This window comes from Gossypium arboreum, chromosome 8, assembly GCF_025698485.1.
Source record: "Gossypium arboreum isolate Shixiya-1 chromosome 8, ASM2569848v2, whole genome shotgun sequence".
Taxonomy (NCBI): Eukaryota; Viridiplantae; Streptophyta; class Magnoliopsida; order Malvales; family Malvaceae; genus Gossypium; species Gossypium arboreum.
Genome location: NC_069077.1, coordinates 86685393 through 86712165, shown reverse-complemented (window position 1 = coordinate 86712165; position 26773 = coordinate 86685393). Strand labels below are relative to the sequence as shown.

At 34.8% G+C, this 26773-nt stretch overlaps 1 protein-coding gene across 1 annotated transcript; it reads left to right on the top strand.

Annotated features, from left to right (window-relative positions):
* The first annotated feature begins 719 nt into the window (after positions 1 to 719).
* Positions 720 to 1897, top strand: LOC108485647 (hevamine-A-like). The gene has a single exon (XM_017789499.2). It carries the CDS (start codon positions 787 to 789, stop codon positions 1687 to 1689), a length of 903 nt encoding a protein of 300 aa, XP_017644988.1. The 5' UTR covers positions 720 to 786; the 3' UTR covers positions 1690 to 1897.
* Positions 1898 to 26773: the final 24876 nt, after the last annotated feature.

Below are 26773 nucleotides of genomic sequence, written 5' to 3'. Positions count from 1 at the left end.
ATAAATATATATTGTAAAATGTTTATTTATGATTTCTTATTTAAAAGATATTTTTATTTTTAATTTAATTACAATTAAAAGAAAAACAAGTGATTTGATTGTTTTGAGTATACTTATTTTTTTATATTCCGAGGGTTCGATTCGATTCATCATTTGTTTCCTAGATCATCATCATTCACATGCTTAGAATCATTAATTAGTTATGAGAATTATAATTAAAATATATTAAAAAGAATAGAATGGAAAATAATAAAGCAAAGCTCAAACATTCTCAATAAAAAAAAAATCCATCTCCAAACTATGTATACTTTTAGCAAAAATTGAAGTTTAGAACAGGTTTAACCAATGAATTCATCACTTAATTGGATAAAAAAAAAGTTGAACACCATGAAGGTAGCTAAGTCAATGGTGTTAATTGAAACTCCCATCGTTTGAGTCCATAGGATAATCTGTCCCATGTTTTTCTAAACATATACTATAACTAATTTGATTTCAGCAAGCAAGAAAGATCTTTACTTGAGAACGAAGCTAGTTTAGATAAAATTATCATCAAAACAAAAAAAAAGACCAATTAGCCTATCAGTGAAATTAGACAAATTATTAACGAACATGGCTAGCATGTAATATTAAATTGAAAAGAGTGAACCGCCAAAATCGGGTCTTCGCTCATATTTTAATGTGACGACGTCTTGCTTGGGCTCTCCCTCGACTTTATATAAGCCAGCCTGCCACATTTTTATCGGCATTGTGAAACCACAGGTTAAACTCCGAAGACCAGTCTCAACAATGTTCACAAAAACAAAACCCATATCTAATCTTCTCGTCTCCTTCCTGGTCCTGGCAGCCCTGATTGAGGTCTCCCATGCTGGTGGGATCGCAATCTATTGGGGTCAGAGCGGCTCCGAGACAACCTTAAACCAAACTTGTAACACTAGCCGCTACAAATACGTTAACATAGCCTTCCTCAACAAGTTTGGCAGCCGACGAAGCCCCGGGCTCAACCTTGCAGGCCATTGCAACCCAGGCAATGGTGGTTGTAGGGTTGCAAGTTCAGAAATCAAACACTGCCAAAGCAAAGGCATCAAGGTAATGCTCTCCATTGGTGGTGGCATTGGCCAGTACTCTCTGGCTTCTAAAGCCGATGCCAAGAGGGTAGCCGCTTATCTGTACAACAACTTCTTGGGTGGAAGATCAGCTTCCCGGCCATTAGGAAGCGCCGTGTTGAATGGTATAGACTTCGACATAGAGCTCGGCTCCACTAAATACTGGGCTGATCTTGCACGCTACTTGGCCGCATATAGCAAGCCTGGGAAAAAGGTTTACCTATCGGCTGCTCCTCAGTGTCCCATCCCAGATAAATTCTTAGGGCCTGCACTTAGTACTGGACTCTTTGATTATGTTTGGGTTCAGTTTTATAACAATCCCCCATGCCAATACAGTCCGGGTAACACAAGCAGGATTCTAGCTTCATGGAAACGGTGGGTTAGGATGAAGTCGATAAAGAAATTGTTTTTAGGGTTGCCCGCAGCCAAGGCGGCAGCTGGAAGTGGGTATATTCCGCCTGATGTCTTAACCTCTAAAATACTTCCAGAGATCAGGAAATCAACAAAGTATGGAGGTGTTATGCTTTGGAACAGATACTATGATAGGGTCAATGGCTACAGTGCTGCCATTAAAAGCAAGGTATAAACTATTTATATATGGAAGAAACTATGATATGAAGCAAGCAACCTCGGCAGGCTTCAGTTACTAGCGATAGCTGGGGGCAAATCAGTGTTGAAGAATAAGTTGCTTCAGTGTTCTTATTACTTTCATCAACCAATGTGTTAATTATGTATTAGTGCTCCACTGCGATAATCTACTGTAGTACTAATAATAAAACAGATATATTTGAAAATTGGATATCATCATTTCATGGCCAGTTTTACTAGTAATGAATTATAAATATTTTACATATTAATTTGATATTAATTTAATTAAAAATTAATACTTTTTCTTTTCAAATGATAAGTAATGAGAAATGATTATATGAAACTGTGATTTCACGTCATCCCTATTCATTTTCAATAGGAGCATGACAAATTAGATTTTTCTTCTTGATTTTCAACTTTTTCCTCCTAAAAAATTCAAATCTAACTAAAAATGCTAAAAATCAAGAGAAATATTTAATTTGTCATACTCTTATTGAAAAGGAATAGGGATGGCGTGGAATCACAGTTTGATAAAATCCTTTCTCGATAACTAATATAGTGTGATGATATTTTTTGTCTTTTCATATTTTTATATAATATTTAAATAAAATAGTTAAAAGTTATATATCCAATGATCAAACACGTGTTTAATAAGATATATACGTATATATATGCAAGATTTTTCCACTCACCTAGAATTATTATTGAAAAATTTTAAAAGATAATTTTTTACATAAAATGATTTCTTTCACGCATTTTAACAGGTTGTCTTATGGCTCATTATTGTAATCAATGTAGTTTATATCGATCGATAAACGTATCAATTTTTGATACATATTAATATTGGTGTTTTTAAATTTTTAATATATTTTTAATATTCTTCATATATATTTTGCTAAATATTCAAATTAAGCTAAACCTTTTAAGGTTACTCACATAATAACCAAGCATTTCAATTTTTATGATTAGGATCAAACATAATAAATAGCCATATAGGTGCAAAATCACTTCTTTTCTTTTCTTTTCTTTATTTTATTTTATTTTATTTTTTCTTTTTTATTTTGAAAGCAAGCTTAACCTTAGGTTCTCAAATAAAAGTTTTTCATGCATTTTGTTCGATTTGTAGCATAAAATTAGGTGATACTTACGGTTTTTAATAGAATCATGCAGGCAAGTTAAGTATTACTTGAAAAGACAAGAAAAAATAAAAACATAATTTAAACCATTTTATTAGAAAAAGTTAATGGTGCTTAGTTATTTAGGCCAATTATTCACATCATTTGGATTAAGTGGTTGCGTACAATGGTAAGATACATTACATTCTTAATGGGAGAATGTAGATACGAACTTTGAAGATAATATTATTGAGAGAAACAATCACAAACCCCAAATATAGACTATAAAACGAACATGCATAATATAAAAAAATAAAAAAAATTAAATCTCAAACTTTAATAGAGAGCCAAAACCATATTTAAGGTTATACTTGGATGGAATAAATACCTTATGAGGTCTTTATACTCTAGGGTTAGATGCAATTTAGTTGGTCTAAAAAAACGAAATAATTTACCCATGTTATATTCAAAAGTGAGTAAATAGGATAATTAAAAACAACATTAAACATTTTCGTTAATAAACTATAGAGTAATCAGCGATTTAGCCATGATGTGTTGTATTTATATTCCACAAATTAAGCTCTTTAATTAAAGAGCTTATACTCGATGCATTTCGTAGGGCCTTTTATTACTTTTTCGCATTTAATAGATTTCATGCTTAATTTTGAAAATTTTACACTTTTCTGAATAAAATGGTAAGAGTCTGAATAAAATAGTAACAGTATGTTTAGAGACTTAACCTTTTATCTCGAATTGATCCGATTGATGTGCAAGTATATATAATCGTTGACAAATAATAAAGTGATAACTACATCAAGTATCATCTGAGACTATCTATATGAATCAAGTATTGCAAAATTAATTACTAGCAAATTGATCGCTGATGAAAATAAATTTAATTGATGGGTTTGATTAAATTAAACTATCCTAAATATGCTTAAAATTAAATTAAATTAAATAAATAAAGGAATGAGTAAGTCTTTCAGAGAAATTGCAATATCATTTATGTATCAGAATAATTCTCCTTCCTAACTTAAAAATATTTTAATACTGCTAATGATGTTACGGAAAATTTCATGACAACTCGGTATTTATTAATTCTATTTTAATTACAAGTACTTTGGCTTCTCTTGAAGTCCAAAGTTTAATCTCTAATCTATATATGTCTATGTCTGTTACGACTTCAAAGTTATTTTTTTAGGAATCGCTAAGAATTCAACTTATTAAATTATTAAGTATAACATATTTCTTTGTTAACAACTTAGTAAAATTAATAAGCAGAAAAACAGGTTAATGTGAGGTAACAATAATATTTCTAAATTGAAATAGTTTAATCACATGAATCCTAGGATTATGCAAGGTAATAAGGTTCTCTCGAATTATTAAAAACTTTAACCTAATTCTCTCGAATATAAATTAAACATGCACCATTTAAATAGTGTGTCAAGTAATTACAGTCTGGTTATGATTTAGTAATTAATTCAACTGCATTTCCCACATTTATAAGGCAAGAATAACATAGTCATAATTTTATCTAAATGTATAAACAGTCGAGGCACATAACATCATTAATAGCATGAATAATTTAAGCTATAAAAATTACACTATTTTAACACCAAAGGAAATAAGACACCATAATTATATTAGAAACATAAACTTTAGTTGTAAACATGTTTCTTAAATTTAACAACAACAAATTAAAAGAACAAAAAGAAAGAAATGCAAAGTCGTTTCCGGTGGTTCTCCGTGGCACAAATTCCTTGCTCCTCTTTTATGCTTCACTCCTTGCTGTAGCAATCAAACCAAAATGCTCCTCCAATGGATGAATAGGTTGTTCCCAAATTCTTGCACAACTTATTCGAAAAATGGGAAAGGAAAGCAAAGAGAGAAAAGAGGGAAAGATGGATGAATAAGGGATTATGAAATGAGTGAGTAAGGGGTGGTAATTATTCTAGTAGGGGAAACTTGTATTTTCTAGAAATAGCAAGTCAATCCCCCTTCTTATGGCCGACCACCTTGAGAAAAGGAATGGGAAGGATAACTTTGCTAAAATTAACTAGTCCAAGGCATTTTTCAAGAGGAGTTGAACAATCACTTAGCAAAGTTATTGGGGGCTATTTTGTAATTTTTTTAACAAGTCTAAGTACCCTAAATTAAATATGAAATGGATGGCTGGGCTGCTTGTAGTTGAATTTGGACACTTTCCTCCTTAATTGGACGATTTGGCTCCAAAATTGAGCAGTCACTATAAGAAAACAGACTTTTAGCGGCGTTTAGACACAAAACGCCGCAACAGTTATACATTAGTGGCGCATGAAAGAAAACGCCGCTAAAGGTCAGAGCTATAGTGGCGCTTGTTAAAAAACGCCGCAAAAGAACACTATTAGTGGCGCTTATGGAACAAACGCCAGAAATAATCAAGCATTAGCGGCTTTTTTTAGGAAACGCCGCAAAAGTGTTAACAGAACGACGACGTATGCTAATGAGCCATAGAGGCATTAGTGGCGTTTCAGGGAAAACGCCGCAATATACTAGAATTAGCGGCGCTTTTATAAAAACGCCGCAAAAGTCTTGAGAGAAACGACGATGTAACTATAGAGGCTTTAGTGGCGTTTTACTAAAACGCTGCAATACATAGGAATTAGCGGTGCTTCTGTGAAAACGCCGCAACAGTGGCTGTAGATACACTAGTGGCATTTTATATAAAACGCCGCAATATATCAGCATTAGTGGCGTTTGTCTTAAAATGCCGCAAAATTGTTGAGGAAAATGGCGTGGAATTAGTGGCGTTTTTATGTAAAACGTCGTAATATATCATAATTAGCGGCATTTGTCTTAAAACGCCGCAAAATTGTTGAGGAAAATGGCGCCGTTATATAGAGGCATTAGTGGCATTTGTATGTAAAACGCCGCAATATATCATAATTAGCAAAATGTTATGTTATTTTAAGATTTAGGGTTAATGATTTTTAGAGTTTATAGTTTGGGCTTTATGGTCTAGGATTAATTTATGATTGGTTTAGGGGTTACGGTGTATGGTTTGGGGTTTGAGGTTTTGTGTTTGTGGTTTAGCTAGGGTTTAGGGTTTAAGCTTTCAGTTTTAGGATATAATTTTGGATTTTAATTTATAAGATAAATATATATAAATTATTATTTTAAAAGAATATATATCAAAATGGGTTAAATCTCAAAAGCATACATGAAAAGTGATTTAGCGTGCACATGATTGTAAAATATTAAAGCAATTATTGTTATAATTAACATCATTTTTTATTTAATTAATTTATATATATGAATTAATGCTTTAATATTTAAAATATTTAATCTAAACCATTTGATATATTAAAATAGTAGATTTAAAAATTTTGATAAACAAAGAAAGGGCTACTGCTTTTTTAAAAACGCAAAAAAGATTATGTTATTTTAAGGTTTAGGGTATGTATTTTAGGTTTAATGTCTACGATTAAATTAGTGTTTTAGGGTTTATGATATAATTTTTATTATTTTGTGTTATGGGTTTATGTTTTAGAGTTTGATTTTTGGGGTTTATTGTGTTTTAGGGTTTAGGGTTTTAATATTAAAGTTCATGGGTTAATGATTTTTAGAGTTTATAGTTTGGGCTTTATGGTCTAGGATTTATGGTTGGTTTAAGGGTTACGGCGTATGGTTCTGGGGGTTTAATTAGTTTGGGGTTTGAGGTTTGGTGTTTGAGGTTTAGTCAGTGTTTAGAGTTTAGGGTTTAGGATTTTAAGTTTAGGGTTTAAGCTTTCGGGTTTAATTAGGATATAATTTTGGATTTTAATTTATAAGATAAATATATATAAATTATTATTTTTAAAGAATATATATCAAAATGGTTAAATCTCAAAAGCATACATGAAAAGTGATTTAGCGTGCACATGATTGTAAAATTTTAACGCAATTATTGATGTAATTAACATCATTTTTATTTAATTAATTTATATATATGAATTAATGCTTTTATATTTAGAAATATTTAATCTAAACCATTTGATATATTAAAATATTAGATTTAAAAAATTGATAAACAAAGAAATGCACTAAAATGTAATAAAATTTCTAAAAACGGCACCTTTTCATTACAGGGGAAATAAATTTAGTGGCGTTTAACCTTAAAATGCCGCAAATATGTTCTTTATTCCACTAAAACGATGCAGTTTCAGTTTATATTTAGTGGCGCTTCCAAAAAACGCTGCCAAATTACATTAGGATTTGGCTTAAACGACTGCGTTTCACAACAAATTTTTAGTGGCGCTTCCACAAATGCCGCAAATTTCAATACCAAATTGCCAACTGTGACGCCGTTTTAAGTCAGGGAACTAAGTTTTAGTGGCGTTTTTGTTAAACGCCGCAAAAGTGAAATACCTATTAGCCTTGTACGACGTCGTTTCACTACACGCAATTAAACTTTTAGCGGCGTTTGTTATATAAACGCCGCAAATGTAACACCCCGTACCCGAGACCGTTGCCGGAGTCGGACACGAGGGGTTAACGGGCTTAATCCACTTATTTTCACAGTCCATTTGAAAATTTTCCAGACAAGCTGGTTACTGCATCACTGTCGCCTTAAAAATCATATCTTGAGTTCCAAAACTCGAAAACCAGTTTCGTAAATTTTTCCTGAAACTAGACTCATATGTTCATCTACAAATTTTTTTCTAGAATTTTTGGTTGAGCCAATTAGTACAGTTTATTAGTTAAAGTGTCCCCTGTTTCAGGGTTTGACTACACTGACCTTTGCGCATTACGACTTAGATATCTCCCTGTACAGGGTTTCAATACTGATTCCGATTGTTTCTATAGAAACTAGACTCGAAAAGGAATCTATACATATATGGAATGACTTCTAATTATCTCTGGTTAATTTATAATGAATTTCCAAAGTCGGAACAGGGAATCCAGAAACCGTTCTGGCCCTGTCTCACGAAAACTTAAATATCTCATAATATACTATTCATATGATCGTTTCGTTACTTTCCTATGAAAATAGATTCATCAAGGTTAGATTACATAATTTATTCACTATTTAATTCCATTCCTACTATTTTTAGTGATTTTTCACATTCACGTCACTACTGCTATCAGCATCTATTTTAAGGTAGACTTTACCTATTACATAGTTTCCATGATTCAACTAGCCCTTTAGCTTATATGGCACAAAATATGATCATGATCAACCATTCCAACGGCTAATCGTTCCCAAACACTTCCATACCTCTTAATGAACATCATACAAGACGATTATAATACTAAGCTCAAAGTGTATATAAGCCATTTTCGCATGGCTATCCAAATTTATACAAAACCAAAGGGTCCATGACCAACAACAAAACGGGTAGTCCTATACATGCCATTTCAAAGTTCAACCAAAAGTGTACCAAAAGGGGCTTTGATAGTGTGGACGACTTCGACTTCCAAAAATCCCGAGTCCGATAGCTGACGAACCAAAATCTATAAAACAGAGATTCAAAGAAACGGAGTAAGCATTTAATGCTTAGTAAGTTTTGAGCCATAAAATTAGACACAACTACAATGTAACATTCATATGGCTAAATGGATAATTTCATATGCACAAATTCTCAATATCATACTTACTTCACATTACCAACCCTTATATTCACACAAAAAGATCAACTTAGCCAAAGGCCGGAAACTCATTAATCTACTGAGCGAATAATATTTAAACGGAATCACTACTCAAATGCATATACGAAACGTATCTCATCGTTGGGAATTTACGAGCGTATTAATTGAAATTATTACAGCAAGATCGCTCATTCCCAACCAAGTACCTTCGGGGTTTAGCCGGATATAGCTACTGCTCAAATGCCTTCGGGACTTAGCCCAGTTATAGTAACTCGCACAAATGCCTTCGGGACTTGGCCCGGATATAGTACTTCACACAAATGCCTTTGGGACTTAGCCCGGATATAGTAACTCGCACCAATGCCTTCGGGACTTAGCCCGGATATAGTAACTCGCACAAATGCCTTCGGGACTTGCCCGAAACTAGTCACTAGCGCAAATGCCTTCAGGACTTAGCCCGGTTATCATCCAAATATTCACACACATATCAATAAGTCATGACACATCTATATTGCGTTTTCATAATTGGAGTTCAAACACAAGTCACGTATTAAGCAATCCCATTTTCGGCTCACTAGCCACATACAAACAGCATGGTTTAGTTTGCTGTATGACACGATCTCTATGCACATACGGCTGCCCGTCACACGTATAGACAAATTAACTCGACATAAAATTCAAGTAGAATCATCATATCACCGTATATTTGTTACGCTCATACGTCATGACTTAATCAAATCGTAAACTAAGTCTCGTTACTCGAAAACTTACCTCGGATGTTGTCGAACGGCTTCGATGGCTATTCAATCACTTTTTCCTTCCCTTTATCCAGCTTTGTTCCTCTAGGCTCTTGAGCTTGTTCACACAAGTTTAACTTATTAAAGTCTCATTATGCTAGCTTATGATCGAATATGACAAGAAATTTAATAGGTCATATAGCCACCTTCTAGCTCAAATACACAATGGTCATACGCATTTTTAATCACCTTAAGCAATTTAATACAATTCATTCGAACATCAAAAGAGAAGCTCAAGGTACTTAGCCCATATATACATTAGACATTAAAGTCCCATATGTACGAAATCACGAATCGAATTTAACATATTAGCTAATATTCCCCTTAGCCGAATTTTCTAAGTCAAGATAAAGCCATCAATATGCTTACCTATGGCCGAACATACACATCAACTTATGTACTCATTCATGTGGCCGAACATACACATCTATGCTAAGGCCGATTGCAACACTTAATACATTCTACAAGCATGGTCACTTGTATTGACTAAACACCATTTTGTTTCAAGTTCAATACTTGGCTAATACACATATATACACTATTAAAGCATCCTCTCCCTTTCCATCAATTCAACACATGCATTACTCATTAATATACAAAATTATATTCGCCTTAGCACACAACTTGCTAGCCGATTCTTCTCCATCTAGCAACTAATGCACATATGTGCTCATTTGTTAGACTCTACTTCATCTAACAACAACCATATTTCCTTCTACTTCCTACCATGGCGGATGCTCAAGATACCTCAATATCGAAACTTTTAGCTTGGATTGCTTAAAGAACTTCGGTGATGAGTTCAAATTTACCTAACACCTCAAGCCTCATAACACATCCATATAGCTAACATGCTAATAGTCTCAAGGCTTCAACTAAAACTTTTGAAGCCTCTTAGTCGAATACTAACTCTCTAATAATCCCAAATCCATCCATGAGATAGTTAGAATTTAGACTAATCATCCAAGGGATGTATGAACTTTCAAAGCAACATTAAACATACCTTAATCTAGTGAGCCTTCATAGCCGATTTTTCTCCAAGCTCATTCCCTTCCTTTCTTCCTTCTATTCAGCCAAAGATGTTCAAGGATGAACATTTTTTTTTTCTTTGTTTTCTTTCTTCCATTCACGGCAAAGGGGGGGGGCATGGATGAGACCATTTTTTTTCATCACTCCTCCCTTTCATTATTTAATTACCATGCTCCTTATTTTATTTTTCCTAACATACATCACTAACATAACATGTTTATGACATGTTTCCACCCATAGCATGGCCGGCCACTATGCTTTAATTTGGCTAATTTGACATGCAAGTACAAGCACTTTCCCACATATATTAATAGGCCACTTGAACACTTGCCTAACATATTTCTAAATTGTCTCACCCTACTAATAAATTTCACATACACTGACCAAATTAATGTATGGAACTATCACACAAGCATTTACGCACATCATAAACACAGAATATAACCTTTAATTATTTATAAGACTCGGTTTCGTGGTCCCGAAACCACTTTCCGACTAGGGTCAATTTAGGGCTGTCACAGCAAAGTTGCATCCCAAGTTCGATTTTAACGGCGTCGTTTCCTTACAAACAAATTAAACTTTTAACTTAAACATTTTCATCAGCTTGTTTGCCCCGATTCTGACATCCCCAATTTCCATAAATTCTGAAATCCCCAAATTCCCTAAATTCTGAAATCCCCAATTCCCCATCTCCTCCATCGCCTTTGCCCCGTGCCGTCGAGTGTCCCCTCTAGTGCGTCGCCGTCCTCTGCCGCCACTAATCGGTAAGTATTTTCCTTTAATCATCATTCATGCCATAAGGATTCATGGAAAGAAAAAATATAATTACACATATGTTTGTGTATATAAACCTTTGATTCGTGGAAAGAATTTTAATCGTTATGAATGAATTATTGCTTGGGATTTACTCAAATAAGAGATTGAAAACCCTCACTCTCAAATCTTAACATAGAAAACCCTAGTTGCTTGCTCATCTCCCCCATTCGCCGTTGCCCATCGGTCTCTGATTATTAACCCTAATTTTACCAAATTCCTTTGATTTTGATTGTTGAATGATGGGATTTTCCAAACCTGTGTAGTATTCCCCACAACTGGAATTTGCTTATAGGCGAGTCATGGCCATTAAGTTACAAAGAAAGAATAATTATATAGATTATACAAGAGACAACAATAATAATAATGATAATAATAATGGTGGAGATAAAGCATATTGAATGGAGCCAAAAGAGTCCAGATATAGGAGGCTTCAATTCGAAAAGAAAAAAAGGAAAAAAATGGTTAGATCAAAATTTGTAAGATACATCTGGAACCTTTGTTGTATGCTGCATGCAGGTTTGTTGGATTCTGGAAGACAGAAAGGACTATGTCAATTTCTGGATTGGGTCCAATATTTGTATTAGCCAAATAGGGTAATTACAACTGTACACACACAAAAAAAACCCCCAAAAACACAATAAATAATAAACATATTGGCTGCTTTTATACTATAATATCCAAAAACAACAATAATATTCCATATGATTTTTTTTATTGTTTCTCTTGTTTTTAGTATTTTTTTTTTAGAAATTTTGTCATACTTGTACGCATGTAGAAACTACATATTTGGAAATAATAAAATGTAAGATTTGAAACTAATAATTTCAATGAAGTAATTTTTTTTTATAATTTCAGTAAAGCTTTCAATGAAGTGTTTCATATTTTCTCTAAACTTATTTAATAGATTTAATATTTTGCAAAATATTCACAAATGAAATGTGTTTATGCACAGGCTGCGGCATGGTTGCATATGTTGGCACATCTCTTTCCATACATATAAGGCAGATTTGCGCCGCTTTGAAAGGTTGGCAATTCTAACATAGTATATCATTCAATTTAGTTGACAGCAACATTACAATGATTTATCTGATAATTCTCAAGATGTAATTTGAGGACAGTAAAGACTTCAATGCACAAAGTCCTAACGGGTCAAACCTACTCTGATGGATTATGATAAGCATATAAAAAGTGTCATGGCTAATAAGATAGAGAATTTTTCGCCTAAACATTATTTGAAGAGTATTTGGTGATTAAAATTGTGATGAATTGAAAATTATTTTGGTGACAATTCAAGGGTATTGTATTGATAATTAATATGGTAAAAATCAAGAACGAAATTATATGTTCATCTCATTTATTTCTTATTTGGTGCTAAAATCTTGTAAGCCTGTAAATAAGCAATGTAGTCATAAGATTGAGGGAAATCTAGAAGCACAACAATTGAGTTCGAGCATTTTATGCTTTTTATTCACCTCTAACTGATTTGTTTTCAAGTACTGAAAGAGTTATTTTTTTGCGAGGATGAGTTTATACTAAATGTACTTTGATGAGGCTGCAATTATCTAAGGATTAGAATAGATTAGCTTAAATCAATTCTTGTAGCATGAGATTTAGTAATGGAATTCTTGGCATATATACAAAGGCATATCACATTTTTCTTTTGATTGCTGCTTCACTAAAAAAAAAACACTTTCTGTTTGGACCAGATTCAGCATCAGTTACTGCTTCCTGCTCCTCTTGAAACTATTGGTTCAACTAAAACTGCCATTTAATCTTCGAATTAATATTTGGTACTGATATTGATAAAGTTTTTATATTTTCTTAAACTGAAATATATTTGGTGCTACTCTTATAATCTTACATTTGTTCTAGGTACTATTGAGCACCTGAATTAATATTTGGTGTAACTAAATACACCACAACCATTGACATCTGTTATAGGTACATGTTTCGTTGCTAATTTTTTTTCCTTGTTTCTATGCATTTTCGATTTAACTTACTTAACAAATTCTACTTTTTTTACTCCAGCCTCTATTTGATGGTGAGAGTGGAGTAGACCAGGTTGTTGAAATTATTAAGGTACGTTTTACTTCAAAATTCTAATCAATAATAGTTTTATTATGATTATTTTGGAAAAATTAATATTTTGGGGTTGCGATTTTGTATAGATTTAATTGCTGGTTGTGTTTCGAGCAGAACTATTTTGTTTCCAAATTATTTTTAAATTTTGTTTTTGAAAATATTTATAAATTAGTTACACGATAATAAGATTTTAATTTGATATGTTTTCCTCTTTTAATTGAACTTGAAAATTTTCACTCAATTTTATTCCATACGACTCAAATTTAATTTTACTTAACTCGATGAAATATTAAATTTAGTTAAGATACTAAAATAATACTTATCATAAAATATTACTTAACTCAAATTTTTCATTCAAAAATTACTTATCAAAAATAAAACTCAGTTGATTCAATGGAATACTACGATGATTGCATTAGAAAAGTCGGACGTATGACAAACTTGCCTATATCATAGCCATTTTTAGTAGTAACGATGGTAATTAAACTTATGGTAGCCATCATTGTTCCGCTCCAAATTGACAAGCTTCATATAACGAGAGAGATGAAAAGCGAAGTTGTATAAATATTTTGTTCTCTTTTATTTTATTTTCAAATTACCTAATTAAATTAAATTATATTTAAAGTTTGATTTTAAATATTTTTTTTTGAATCACGAAAAATAATTTTAATATTTTATTTTATTTTAAATATTTCATTTTATTATAACATTACCTAATTAAATTAAATTATATTTAAATTTTTATTTTAAATATTTCATTTAATTTGAATCACGAAAAATAATTTCAATATTTTATTTTATTTTATTTTAACATTACCTAATTAAATTAAATTGTATTTAAAGTTTTATTTTAAATATTTCATTTTTTTGAATCAAGAAAAATAATTTCAATATTTTATTATATTTTAACATTACCTAATTAAATTAAATTGTATTTAAAGTTTTATTTTAAATATTCTATTTTATTTCACTTTAATTTAATCATGAAAAATATTTTGTTTTCTTTAATTTTATTTTCAAATTACCTAATTAAATTAAATGTTATTTTCAAGTTCACCAAAACTCACATAATTTACATAATTTACATAATACATAACTTACATAATTTAAAGTTTGAATTTCATAACTTACATAATTTACATAACTTACATAATACTTAACTTACATAATACATGACTTACATAATTTAAAGATCAAATTTCATTACTTTATGTCGTACATAATACATAACTTAAATAAATTACATAACTTACATAATACATAAATATATATCATATCATAACTTACATAACTTAATTATACTTATAAATAAACAACTTACTCGTGTAACTTATTGTCAACTTTAGACTTCAAGAACAACAAAATGGATAGGAGTTGGATGAATTTGTCAAGGGTAAGCAACGAATATTGAAATGGAGTTCAAACTTTTCTAAATTTTGCATTTCAAAATGCAAGCCAAGAGAATATGATTCTATGCCCGTGTAAGAGGTGTGGCAACATTAATTGGCATTTTCGTGAAGTTGTCTATGAGCATCTAATTGTTGATGGCTTTATTCGGGGGTATAAAAAATGGATTTTCCATAGAGAGTGCACATCTAGTGGAACTTCTTCAACGATTAATCCGACTTATCCTGATACTGCTTACCATCAATATGTTAGACAAGATAACATGGAAGGTATGTTGCGAGATGCATTTAATATGCACAGTCATGGTGAGCAATTGTTTCCAACTGACTTTATTGCATCCGATGATTGTAATATTGGTGGAAATGTTTTTTACGAAACGGGAACAAGTGCACGTGATGAGGACCCAAATGAAGAAGCGGCGAAGTTCTACAATTTACTTAATGAAATGAACGAAGAACTTTACGAGGGTTCAAAATAGTCGAAATTGTCCTTCTGTAATCATCTATTTCACTTAAAATGTTTGGGAGGGTGGACTGGAAACTCTTTTACAATGCTGTTAGAGTTTTTGAGAGAGATGTTTCCGTTTGTAAAAATCCCCCAGTCTTGTCAAGATATGAAGAGACTAATAAAGGATTTGGGTCTTGGGTATGATAAAATTTATAGTTGCCCAAATGACTGCATGTTGTACTAGGGTGATCAGAAAAACCAACAGTCTTGTCATGTTTGCGGTAAGTCTCGTTGGATGAAAGGAAATACAGAAGATGTGAATGCGGATGAAGGTGGGGCACAGTTAAGAAAGAAGCCAGTCAAGGTCTTGCGATATTTTCCCCTAATACCAAGACTTCAAAGGCTTTTCATGTCGTCAAAGACGGCCGATTCTATGAGGTAGCATAATGATCAATGAACCGATGATGGATTATTAAGGCATCCAGTTGATTCTTTAGCTTGGAAATCGTTTGACAATAAATTTCCAAGCTTTGCAAGCGATCCTCAGAATGTGAGGCTTGGGCTAGCAGCTGGCGGCTTTAATCCTTTTAAAATCATGAGTACTTTGTACAGTACTTGGCTTGTAGTGCTTGTTCCTTACAATTTGCCTCCATGGATTTGCATGAAGAAATCTTCATTTATTTTATCAATGATTATCCCTGGAGAGAAAGGTCCTGGAAATGATATTGACATCTATTTGCAGCCACTTATTGAAGAGTTAAAATAGTTATGGTCGGGTGTTGAGACATATGATGTATTAAGAAAGGAGAACTTTAATTTATACGCAGCTTTATTGTGGACAATTAATGATTTCTCGGCTTATGCTAATTTATCGGGTTGGAGTACTAAAGGACGTTATGCCTGTCCTTGTTGTGTTGCGCAAACTTGTTCGAAGTGGTTGTTTAATGGGAAGAAGTTCTCTTACATGGGCCATTGTCGGTGGTTAGATGGAAATCATAAATTTAGATTTCAGAGGACTCTATTTGACGGTACTGAAGAGTACAGAGGAGCTCCTGAGTAGACCGTTGGATCTGAAATCTTGTTTATGTTAAAAGATATCAACTTTAGTTACGGGATGATGAATCAACCACCTATTACGCAAACAAGGAGAAGATCGAGGGATGAATCTGATGATGAATCTGACGAAGGTGATGATCCTAATGAGGCGGACTTGTGGAAAAAAATGAGCATTTTTTTGAGTTGCCTTATTGGGAGCACAACATTTTACGCCACAATCTTGATATCATGCATATTGAGAAGAATGTCTGTGAGAACATAATTGGGACAATTTTAAATGTCAATGGAAAATCAAAAGATAATCTTCAGAGTCGACTTGATTTAGTTGACATGAGAATTCAACGTGATCTTCATCCTCAAGTACTTCTGAATGGGAAATATCAGTTGCCGCCTTCTATTTTTTCAATGTCAATGAAAGAGAAAAAGGTGTTTTGCATGGTATTGAAGGATATAAAGGTCCCAGATGCGTATTCGTCAAATACATCTCGATGTGTGAGTCTTAAAGATCAAAGATTATATTTATTAAAATCACATGATTACCACATCTTGATGCAAGATTTACTCTCAATTGCTTTATGGTGCTGCATGTCAAAAAATGTGACGTCCTGTATAATTGAATTATCTAATATAATGAAAGCTATTTGTGGCAAATTTTTGGATGTTGAAGAACTTAAGAAAGTACAGGATCGAGCTACTTTGACTTTATGAAATTTGGAAAAGATCTTTCCACCTTCCTTCTTCACTATTATGGTGCACTTGGTAATCCATCTCCCTCCCGAAGCAATACTTGGTGGACCGGTTTTTTATCGATGGATGTATCCTATAGAAAGGTGCTAATTTATTTGTCAAGTATTTATTCATTCACCTCTATACATTTAGTTACAACTTTTGATAAATATTGTATATCAGGTTTAGGTTCCTAAGAAAATTGAAATCTTATTGTCGCAATAAGCGTTATCTAGAAGGATCAATTGCTGAAGGCTACTTGGCAGAGGAGTGCATGACCTTCTGTTCTAGATATTTAGAAGATGTTGAAACACGATTGAATAGACCAACTAGAAATGCTAGGCTCAATGATCATAACTTGGCCGAAACTTATTTATTCCAAAGTTATGGAGAACCAATTGACAAAGTTGAAATTGCAGAATTAGATGATATATCGTGGATACAAGCACATCGATATGTACTTTTTCACCACGATTTAGTTGAACCGTTGCGCAAGTAAGTTCTAAAATTTCCTCACATATTCGTCGTTTTGATTTGTTTATCTTCTAACCAATTAAACTTATTTTTAACATAGTGAGTACAAATAAATTTTGAGATCTCGTGCACGCTCTCGAAGATTACAACATCGAGAGATTAATAAGTTATTCACAGAATCTTTTCATGAATGGTTAAGCCAAACGGTATGTAACTAAAGTTAATAAGTTACATATAATCACGAAATTTAGTTAATTATTCAATTTACTTTCAATTCAATAAGTTTGGAGTGGAAAGGACGTCAATGACGAAGTTCAGTGGCTTTCCCAAGGTCCGAACAGAGTAATAAAAAGATATAGTGCCTTTCTCATCAATGGATACAGATTTCATACAAAGTATCGCGAGAGAATGAGAAGAACTCAAAATTGTGGAGTTGTTGTTAATTCTTCAATTACAAGTTATGTTAGTGCTAGGGACAGTAATCCGATTGAGGGTAATGTGGAGTATTACAGACTTCTTACCGACATTATTGAGTTGGATTACTATGGCAGATGGAAAGTTGTCTTATTTCGGTGTGATTGGGCTGATGTTAATACTACTCGAGGAATTAAAAAAGATGAATTTGGTTTTACAATGGTGAATTTCTCTCGTTTGATTCACACTGGACAACAATTGATGGACGAGCCATATGTATTTTCGTCTCAAGTGAAACAATTTTTTTATTTGAAAGATCCAACTGATGAGGATTGGTATGTTGTACTCCGGAACACCCCTAGAGACTTGTTTGACATGGGTAGTGGAAGTAGAGATGACATCGTCGAAAGATCATAAACATTACCTTTTCCAGAACAAAACTTAGATGAAAATATCCCTAGTACTAGTATACAACATCAATGGGTTCGACATGATGTGGACGAAGATATTTACGAATAATGATGTAGTAAGATTTTACGATTTTTTAATTATATGCAATATTATAATTTTAATCTTGATCATGTTATATAATTTAACTATTTTATATGTACTATTATTGTTGTAATTTGTTACTACAACTTTAACTATTTTATGTGTATTGCAAGAAAAATGCGTAGAAGAAGATTTCGATATTTAAGTATTGTCAGGATACTCCAAATTCGGAAGAAGGAAATAGTGAACAACAGACAGTTGTTGGATCTTCGAATGTGCCGGAGACACTTGACGAGCCTGAAGAATTTCAAAGTAATGTTAAGTTCATTTTACATGTGTTGACTTTTATTATTGATTTATTTGTCAATTTTAATATAATTATAGTATATCATTTTTCAGCTGAAAGTGGTGGGACGCGCAGAGTTCGAGGACGTACGCTGCTTAGAGATTTATACTAGTTAGATCCTGTCGAGCGTGTCAAAGTAAATAGAAATACTCATGGTCAGCCTGTTGGATCTGAAGCTCGACTTTTAGCAGGCTATTTGGGCATTTTAGCACGAAATGCCAATATGTTACCCATTAACTAAGAATCATGGCATCACATGCCTGATAGCAACAAAAATCAGGCTTTCGCTAATATTATGGTAACAAAATGTGAATGTAATTTATAATACTTTGGTTTAAGTTTCACTTATATTTACATTCTAAACTTTTGTTTTTTTAGGAGAGATTTGCTTTAGAGGTCTCCGATGATTATATAAAGAAGGCATTAGGTAAAAAATGGAGAGACAATAAAAGCACTTTAAAAAAAAAATATTTTAGGAAAGACATAAGCCTCGAGGAAAAATTGAGAAATGTCCCACCGGGAATGCTGAGGTACTAATGGGAAGATGCGGTTAGATTCTGGAATTCAAAGAAAGGAGAGGTATTACGTATTTCCAAAATCTTATATATAGTGTTTACTATATACGTAATAATAATTTCATTATGTAGGACCGTGAGCGAGTTGGAACAAGCAGCAGACAAAAACAAAAATTCACGCACACGACAGGGTCGAGAAGTTTTGCTTCTGTAGCTGAGGCCGAGGTATTATGAATTTATTAATTCTTTCAAATATTAATAACTTTCTAACCGAATACATGCAACACCAATCTACCTCATGTGGCTGAATATGCATGTCTATGCTGAGGCCGATTATATGCTTAATACTTCCTACAAATATGGTTACTTGTATTGACTACATACCATTTTGTTTCAAGTTCAAAACTCGGCTAATACACATATATACACTAGTAATCAAATACTAACATTTGCACTTCACCTTACTACCAATTCTCATCTACTTCCTACCATGGCTGAATGCATCAAGACACCATACCGTTTCAATTTTGGTCATGGGTTAAACAAAGAACTTAATGTCTAACTCAAAAATGATAAAAAGAAATTCCAAGAGTCATCAATCACCATCACATGTATCATTACAAAGCTTCACACTTAGCATGCAAATGACATCAACACAAGTCCACCTTAGCCGAAACTTAACTCATCTTCATGCCTTATCACCACAACATCAAACACCAACCAAGAAGACAACACCCATGGCCGAATATCATCTCCATCTCATAGCAAAGATTTAAACCATGGGCTAGGTAGAACTCAAGCTAACAACTAAAAATATGCATGAATCTCATGGAACAACATCAACATACCTTAGTCTAGTGAACCACCATAGCCGATTTTCTCCAAGCTCTTTCCTTCTTTTCTTTCTTCTATTCGCCAAGTTGAACAACATGAGAACTTTTTCTTTTTCTTCATCATTTTCCTTTTCATTATTTTATTACCATGCTCCTTATTTTATCATTCCTCCCATGAAACACTAACATAGCATGTTTATAATACCTTTTTACCCATAGCATGGCTGGCCACCATCTCAAGTTTTGGGTATTTTGACATGCAAGGACAACATTTTCTAGCATGCATCAATAGGCCACTTTAACATTTGCCTAGCATATTTCTAAATTTTCTCACACAAGTCCTATTTAGCAAAATTCACTTACAATTAACAAAATTCAAACATGAAATTTTCACACATGCCTATATACATATAATAAGCATCAAATATAATGGTTAATTATTTTATGACTCGGTCTTGTGGTCCCGAAACCACTTTCCGACTAGGGTCAATTTAGGGCTGTCACAACTCTCCCCCACTTAAGAAATTTTTGTCCCCGAAAATCTTACCGGTAAATAGGTTTGGGTATCGTTCTTTCATAGAGTTCTCGGTCTCCCAAGTAGCTTCTTCCATCCCGTGTTTGAGCCATAACACTTTTACTAAAGGAACCTTTTTGTTTCGTAACTCTTTCACTTCACGAGCCAGGATACGAATCGGTTCTTCTTCATAACTCATATCGGGTTGAATTTCAACCTCTGATGGATTAATTATGTGCGATGGATCAGATCTATAACGTCAAAGCATCGAAACATGAAAGACGTCATGAATCTTTTCAAGTTCAGGGGGCAAAATCAATCTATACGCAACTGGACCGACTCGTTCGGATATTTCATATGGCCCGATGAACCTCAGACTCAATTTGCCCTTACGCCCAAATCTGAGTATCTTTTTCCAAGGTGAAACTTTAAGAAACACTTTATCTCCCACCTGATACTCAATGTCCTTTCGTTTCAAATCCGCGTCGACTTGACGATCGATCTTGCCTTGGACTTTCACGAATTATTTTTACTTTACGCTCGGCATATTTAATCAAATCAACTCGAAAATTTTACTTTCACCGAGCTCGGTCCAAAACAATGGTGTATGGCATTTTCGACCGTACAAAGCCTCGTAAGGCGCCATCTTAATGCTTGACTGAAAACTATTGTTGTGCGAACTCAATCAAAGGTAGATACCGTTCCTATGAACCACTAAACTCAAGGATGCAGCATCTCAACATATCCTCGAGTATCCGAATTATCCTCCGGATTGACCATCGGTTTGGGGATGAAAAGCGGTGCTAAAATGCAACTTGGCACCCAAAGCTTCCTGCAATTTCTTCCAAAATCGCGAGGTGAATCTCGGATCTCTATCGACACAATAGAAATGGGTACCCGTGTAATCTCACAACCGAGAAACATACAATTCAGCTAGTTTATCCGGTGAATAATCCGTGCGTCGACGGAATAAAATGAGCCGACTTAGTCGGTCTATCAACAACAACCCAAATCGCATATTTCTTACTTGTCGACAATGGCAACCCAGACACAAAATCCATCGTGACTCGATCCCATTTCCATTCAGGTATCATGATCGGCTGGAGTAAACCCGTGGGCACTTGATGTTCCGCTTTCACTTGTTGGCATATTAAACACTTCGAAACAAAATCGGAAATGTCTCGTCTCATACCATGCCACCAAAACTGACGTCTCATATCGTTGTACATTTTCGTGCTCCCCGGGTGAATTGACATTCGGCTACTATGAGCTTCGTTCAGAATCATCGAAATAAGTTCTGAATTTCTTGGAACACACAAACGACTTCTGAACCTCAAACAATCGTCGTCATCAATTTGAAACTCTGATTCTCTATCCGAAACACATTCAGCCCGTTTTACAACCAATTCATCATTGACTTTCTGAGCTTCACGAATTTGATGAATCAACAATGGCCTAGCCTTTAATTCTGCTACTAACACATTGTCGGATAGAACAGACAAGTGTACATTCATCGCTCGTAAAGCAAACAGTGATTTACGACTCAAAGCATCCGCAACCACATTAGCCTTTCCCGGGTGATAGTCAATGACAAGCTCATAATCTTTTAACAACTCAAGCCAACGTCTTTGTCGTAAATTCAAGTCTCTTTGAGTCATCAAATATTTGAGACTTTTGTGATCCGAATATACATGGCACTTCTCACCAAATAAGTAATGTCGTCATATTTTCAAAGCGAATACGATGGCAACCAGTTCGAGATCATGGGTTGGATAATTTTTCTCATGTGGCTTCAGTTGCCTCAACGCATAAGCTACAACTCGACCTTCTTGCATCAATACACAACCCAACCCAAGTAAGGATGCATCACTGTAAATGACGAACTCCTTGCCTGATTCGGCCGCACTAATCTTGGAGCTTCCGTCAAATGAGTTTTCAATTGATCGAAACTTTTCGACACTTTTCATCCATTCAAACTTAACATCTTTCAAGTAGTTTCATCATCGGTGTGGCTATCATCGAAACCTTTACAAACCGTCGGTAGTAACCGCAAGTCCCAAAAAGCTCGAACCTCGAGAATATTTCTGGAGGCTTCCGAGCTAAGTATGGCTGAAATTTTGCTCGGATCAACTCGAATACCCGATCACGGATACCACATGACCAAAGAAGCTCACCTCTCTTAACCGAACTCACACTTCTTGAACTTAGCATATAACCGCTTATCTCGTAAAATCTGCAACACTAATCTCGGTGCTCGGCATGCTCGGTTTCATCTCTTGAGTAGACCAAGATGTCATCAATAAACACAACTACAAACCGGTCTAGAATCTTGTCAAGACCCGATTCATCGATCCATAAATACCGCAGAGCATTAGTGAGCCCAAACGGCATCACTAAGAACTCGTAGTGACCGTATCTCATTCGAAAGTTGTTTTGGGTATATCCGAATCTCGAATTATGAATCGATAATAACCCGATCTCAAATCTATCTTTGAAAACACCGAGGCTCCCTTTAGTTGATCAAACAAATCATCAATGCGCGGTATCAGATATTTATTCTTTATTGTCACCTTATTCAGCTGACGATAGTCGATACACAACCTCATGGTTCCGTCCTTCTTTTTAACAAACAATACTGGTGCACCCCAAGGTGAGAAACTTGGTCGAGCGAAACCTCTATCCGTCAACTCTTGCAGCTGAGCTTTCAATTCCTTTAATTCTGTTGGTACCATACGATACGGAGCTATCGAAATCGGTGTAGTCCCAGGTACAAGCTCAATACCAAACTCTACCTCCCAAACAGGTGGTAAACCCGGTAATTCTTCGGGAAAAACATCCAGATATTCACAAACCACCGGCACAGATTCAGGCTTCTTTTCTAACTCTTTGTCATCAAGTACATACACAAGGTATGCTTTGCACCCCTTTCTTACATATTTCTGAGCCAACATCGATGATATTACAACTGGCGACCCATTCAAGTCAGTAGACTCAACTCAAATCATCTCATTATTTGCACACCTCAAATCGATAGTTTTTCTTTTTCAATTTACAACTGCATCGTGAACGGTTAGCCAATACATACTGAGGATAACATCAAATTCATCAAACGGTAAAAGCATCAAATTGGCGGAAAGCGAGAACCTCGATTTCTAAGGGACATTTCTTACACACTTTGTCGACAAGCACATAACGACCCAAGGATTTGACACCGAATTACGAACTCGAGAGACTCAACGGTAAAGTCTTCTTGGTTGCTAAGGTTTCACATATATAAGAATGAGTAGAACCGGGGTCAATCAAAGAAATCACATTAGTATCAAAGAGAGTGAAAGTACCGGTAATAACATCGGTGAAGAAGCATCCTCGCGTGCACGTATACCATAAGCTCTAGCAGCGCGACGAGCCTCGAGATCTGGTTGTAGCATCTCTAGATCCTCTCGACCGCCACTAGCATTGCCGTGTTTCTAGACGGTCTACCCCGAGCGATGAGTAGCACCGGTTTCCCACTCGATTTACATTTTGTTCGAGACGGTCTCGGGCAATCCTTGATATAATGGTCACTGATCCGCATTTATAACGAGCGGTCATGGAATCTACAACTCCCGAATGCCATTTACCACAATACTGGCACTCCATTCTGTCTCGACGATCGTTTCCAACACTGGCGACCGAAGTGACTCGTGTACTCACAGGGGGTCGGTCACGATCTCATCTAGGAAAACCTGAAGTGTCTCTAGACCGGCCTAAGTCATCTCTAAATTTCTTCGATGACTGTTGGAAGGGCTTTCCCGAAGATCTCTTACGAAACTCCTTTGCTCCCATATCAGCTTTCCTTTTCTCCTTACTGAGCTCCTCGGCTTTGCAAGCTCGCTCGACAAGTACCACAAATTCTCGGATTTCTAAAATTCCAACATACAGCTTTATATCATCATTCAGTCCATCTTCGAAACGTTTACACATCATAGCTTCTGAAGAAATGCATTCTCGTGTGTACCGGCTAAGCCTCACAAATTTTCATTCATAGTCGGTAACCGACATGGAACCTTGTTTAAGTTCAAGAAATTCCTTCCGTTTTTGGTCAATGAATCTCTGACTGATATACTTCTTTCGAAACTCGGTTTGGAAAAACTCCCAAGTTACTTGCTCTCTGGGCACAACAGAAATCAACGTATTCCACCAATAGTAGGCAGAATCACGTAGCAAGGAGATAGTACACTTTAAGCATTCATCGGGTGTGCAAGATAGTTCATCAAGTATCCGAATAGTGTTATCCAACCAAATTTCAGCTTGCTCGGCGTCGTCGCTGTCCGTAGCTTTAAATTCAGTAGCCCCGTGTTTTCAGATTCTGTCAACTGGGGGCTTATTTGACCTTATTTGGTCAGTGACCGGACGCATTGCAAAAAGGGGTTGTATTAGTCGGGAATGGGGGTTGTGGAACAATTTGTATTAGTTCGAATGTATTGGTTGAACCAATCATTCATCACGCTATAAAAAGCTTGTCTAGCTTCATCGTTCGGATTACTAGCAATAGGTTGAGAGTCCGAGCATTGTCCCTTGCGCGAGCAAGCGCGCTACACTCTCAAGATCATCACCTACCGCTCGGTTGGGATCGGGATCCATTACTATAAATAAACACATTTTCAATTGTCGAAATCACCACACTATCAAATAATCGCAAAATGGCATGTATAGCTAGACCCAAACGTATTATGGTAGTCCTAGAATCGACTAAACCGTAGCTCTGATACCAATAAAATTGTAACACCCGTGCAGAGACCGTTGCGAGTCGAACACGAGGTATTCTGGACTTATTTCATTGACTTACAGTTCATTTTTTTCTTTTTTTTCCAGACAAGCTGGCTAACTGCATCACAGTCACTTTAAAAATCATATCTCGAGTTCCAAAGCTCGAAAACTGATTCCATAAATTTTCCTAAAACTAGACTCATATATCCATCTAAAATTTTTTTTTCTAGAATTTTTAATTGGGCCAATTAGTACAGTTTATTAGTTAAAATCTCCCCTGTTTCAGGGTTTGACTGCTCTGACCTTCATGCATTACGACTTATATATCTCCCTGTACAGGGCTTCAATACTTATGCCGTTTGTTTCTAAGGAAACTAGACTGAAAAAGGAATCTATACATATATGAAATGACTTCTAATTATCTCTGGTTAATTTATAGTGAATTTCAAAAGTCAGATCATGGGATCCAGAAATAGCTCTGGCAGTGTTCCACGAAAACTTAAATATCTCTTAAAATACGACTCATATGATTGTTTCGTTTCTTCCATATGAAAGTAGGTTCATCAAGGTTCGATCACATAATTTATTCACTATTTAATTCCATTCCTAATATTTTTAGTGATTTTTCAAATTTACATCACTGCTGCTATCAGCATCTGCCTTTAAGGTCGACTTTAACTAATAAACTGTACTAATTGGCCCGACCAAAAATTCTAGAAAAAAAATTGTAGATTAAAATATGAGTCTAGTTTCAGGGAAAAATCACGAAACTGATTTTCGAGTTGTGGAACGCAAGATATGATTTTTAAGGTGACAGTGACGCAGCTTGCCAGCCTGCCTGGAAAATTTTAAATGAACTGTGAAATTAATTAAGTTAAGTTTGTATGCACCTTGTGTTCGACTCCGGCAACGGTCTCGGGCACGGGGTGTTACAATCTAAGCCAAGATAAAAGCATCAATATGCTTGCCTCTAACTGAATACATGCAACACCAATCTACCTCATGTGGCCGAATATGCATGTCTATGTTGAGGCCGATTATATGCTTAATACTTCCTACAAATATGGTTACTTGTATTGACTACATACCATTTTGTTTCAAGTTCAAAACTCGGCTAATACACATATATACACTAGTAATCAAATACTAACATTTGCACTTCACCTTACTACCAATTCTCATCTACTTCCTACCATGGCCGAATGCATCAAGACACCATACCGTTTCAATTTTGGTCATGAGTTAAACAAAGAACTTAATGTCTAACTCAAAAATGCTAAAAAGAAAATCCAGGAGTCATCAATCACCATCACATGTATCATTACAAAGCTTCACACTTAGCATGCAAATGACATCAACACAAGTCCACCTTAGCCGAAACTTAACTCATCTTCATGCCTCATCACCACAACATCAAACACCAACCAAGAAGACAACACCCATGGCCGAATATCATCTCCTTCTCATAGCAAAGATTTAAACCATGGGCTAGGTAGAACTCAAGCTAACAACTAAAAATATGCATGAATCTCATGGAACAACTGTAACACCCCATACCCGAGACCGTTGCCGGAATCGGACACGAGGGGTTAACAGACTTAATTCACTTATTTGCACGGTCCATTTTAAATTTCCAGACATGCTGGCTAACTGCGTCATTGTCACC

Bases quoted from the DNA above. Each gene is read 5' to 3' on its own strand.
- LOC108485647 (XM_017789499.2), top strand. From the start codon at position 787: ATGTTCACAAAAACAAAACCCATATCTAATCTTCTCGTCTCCTTCCTG.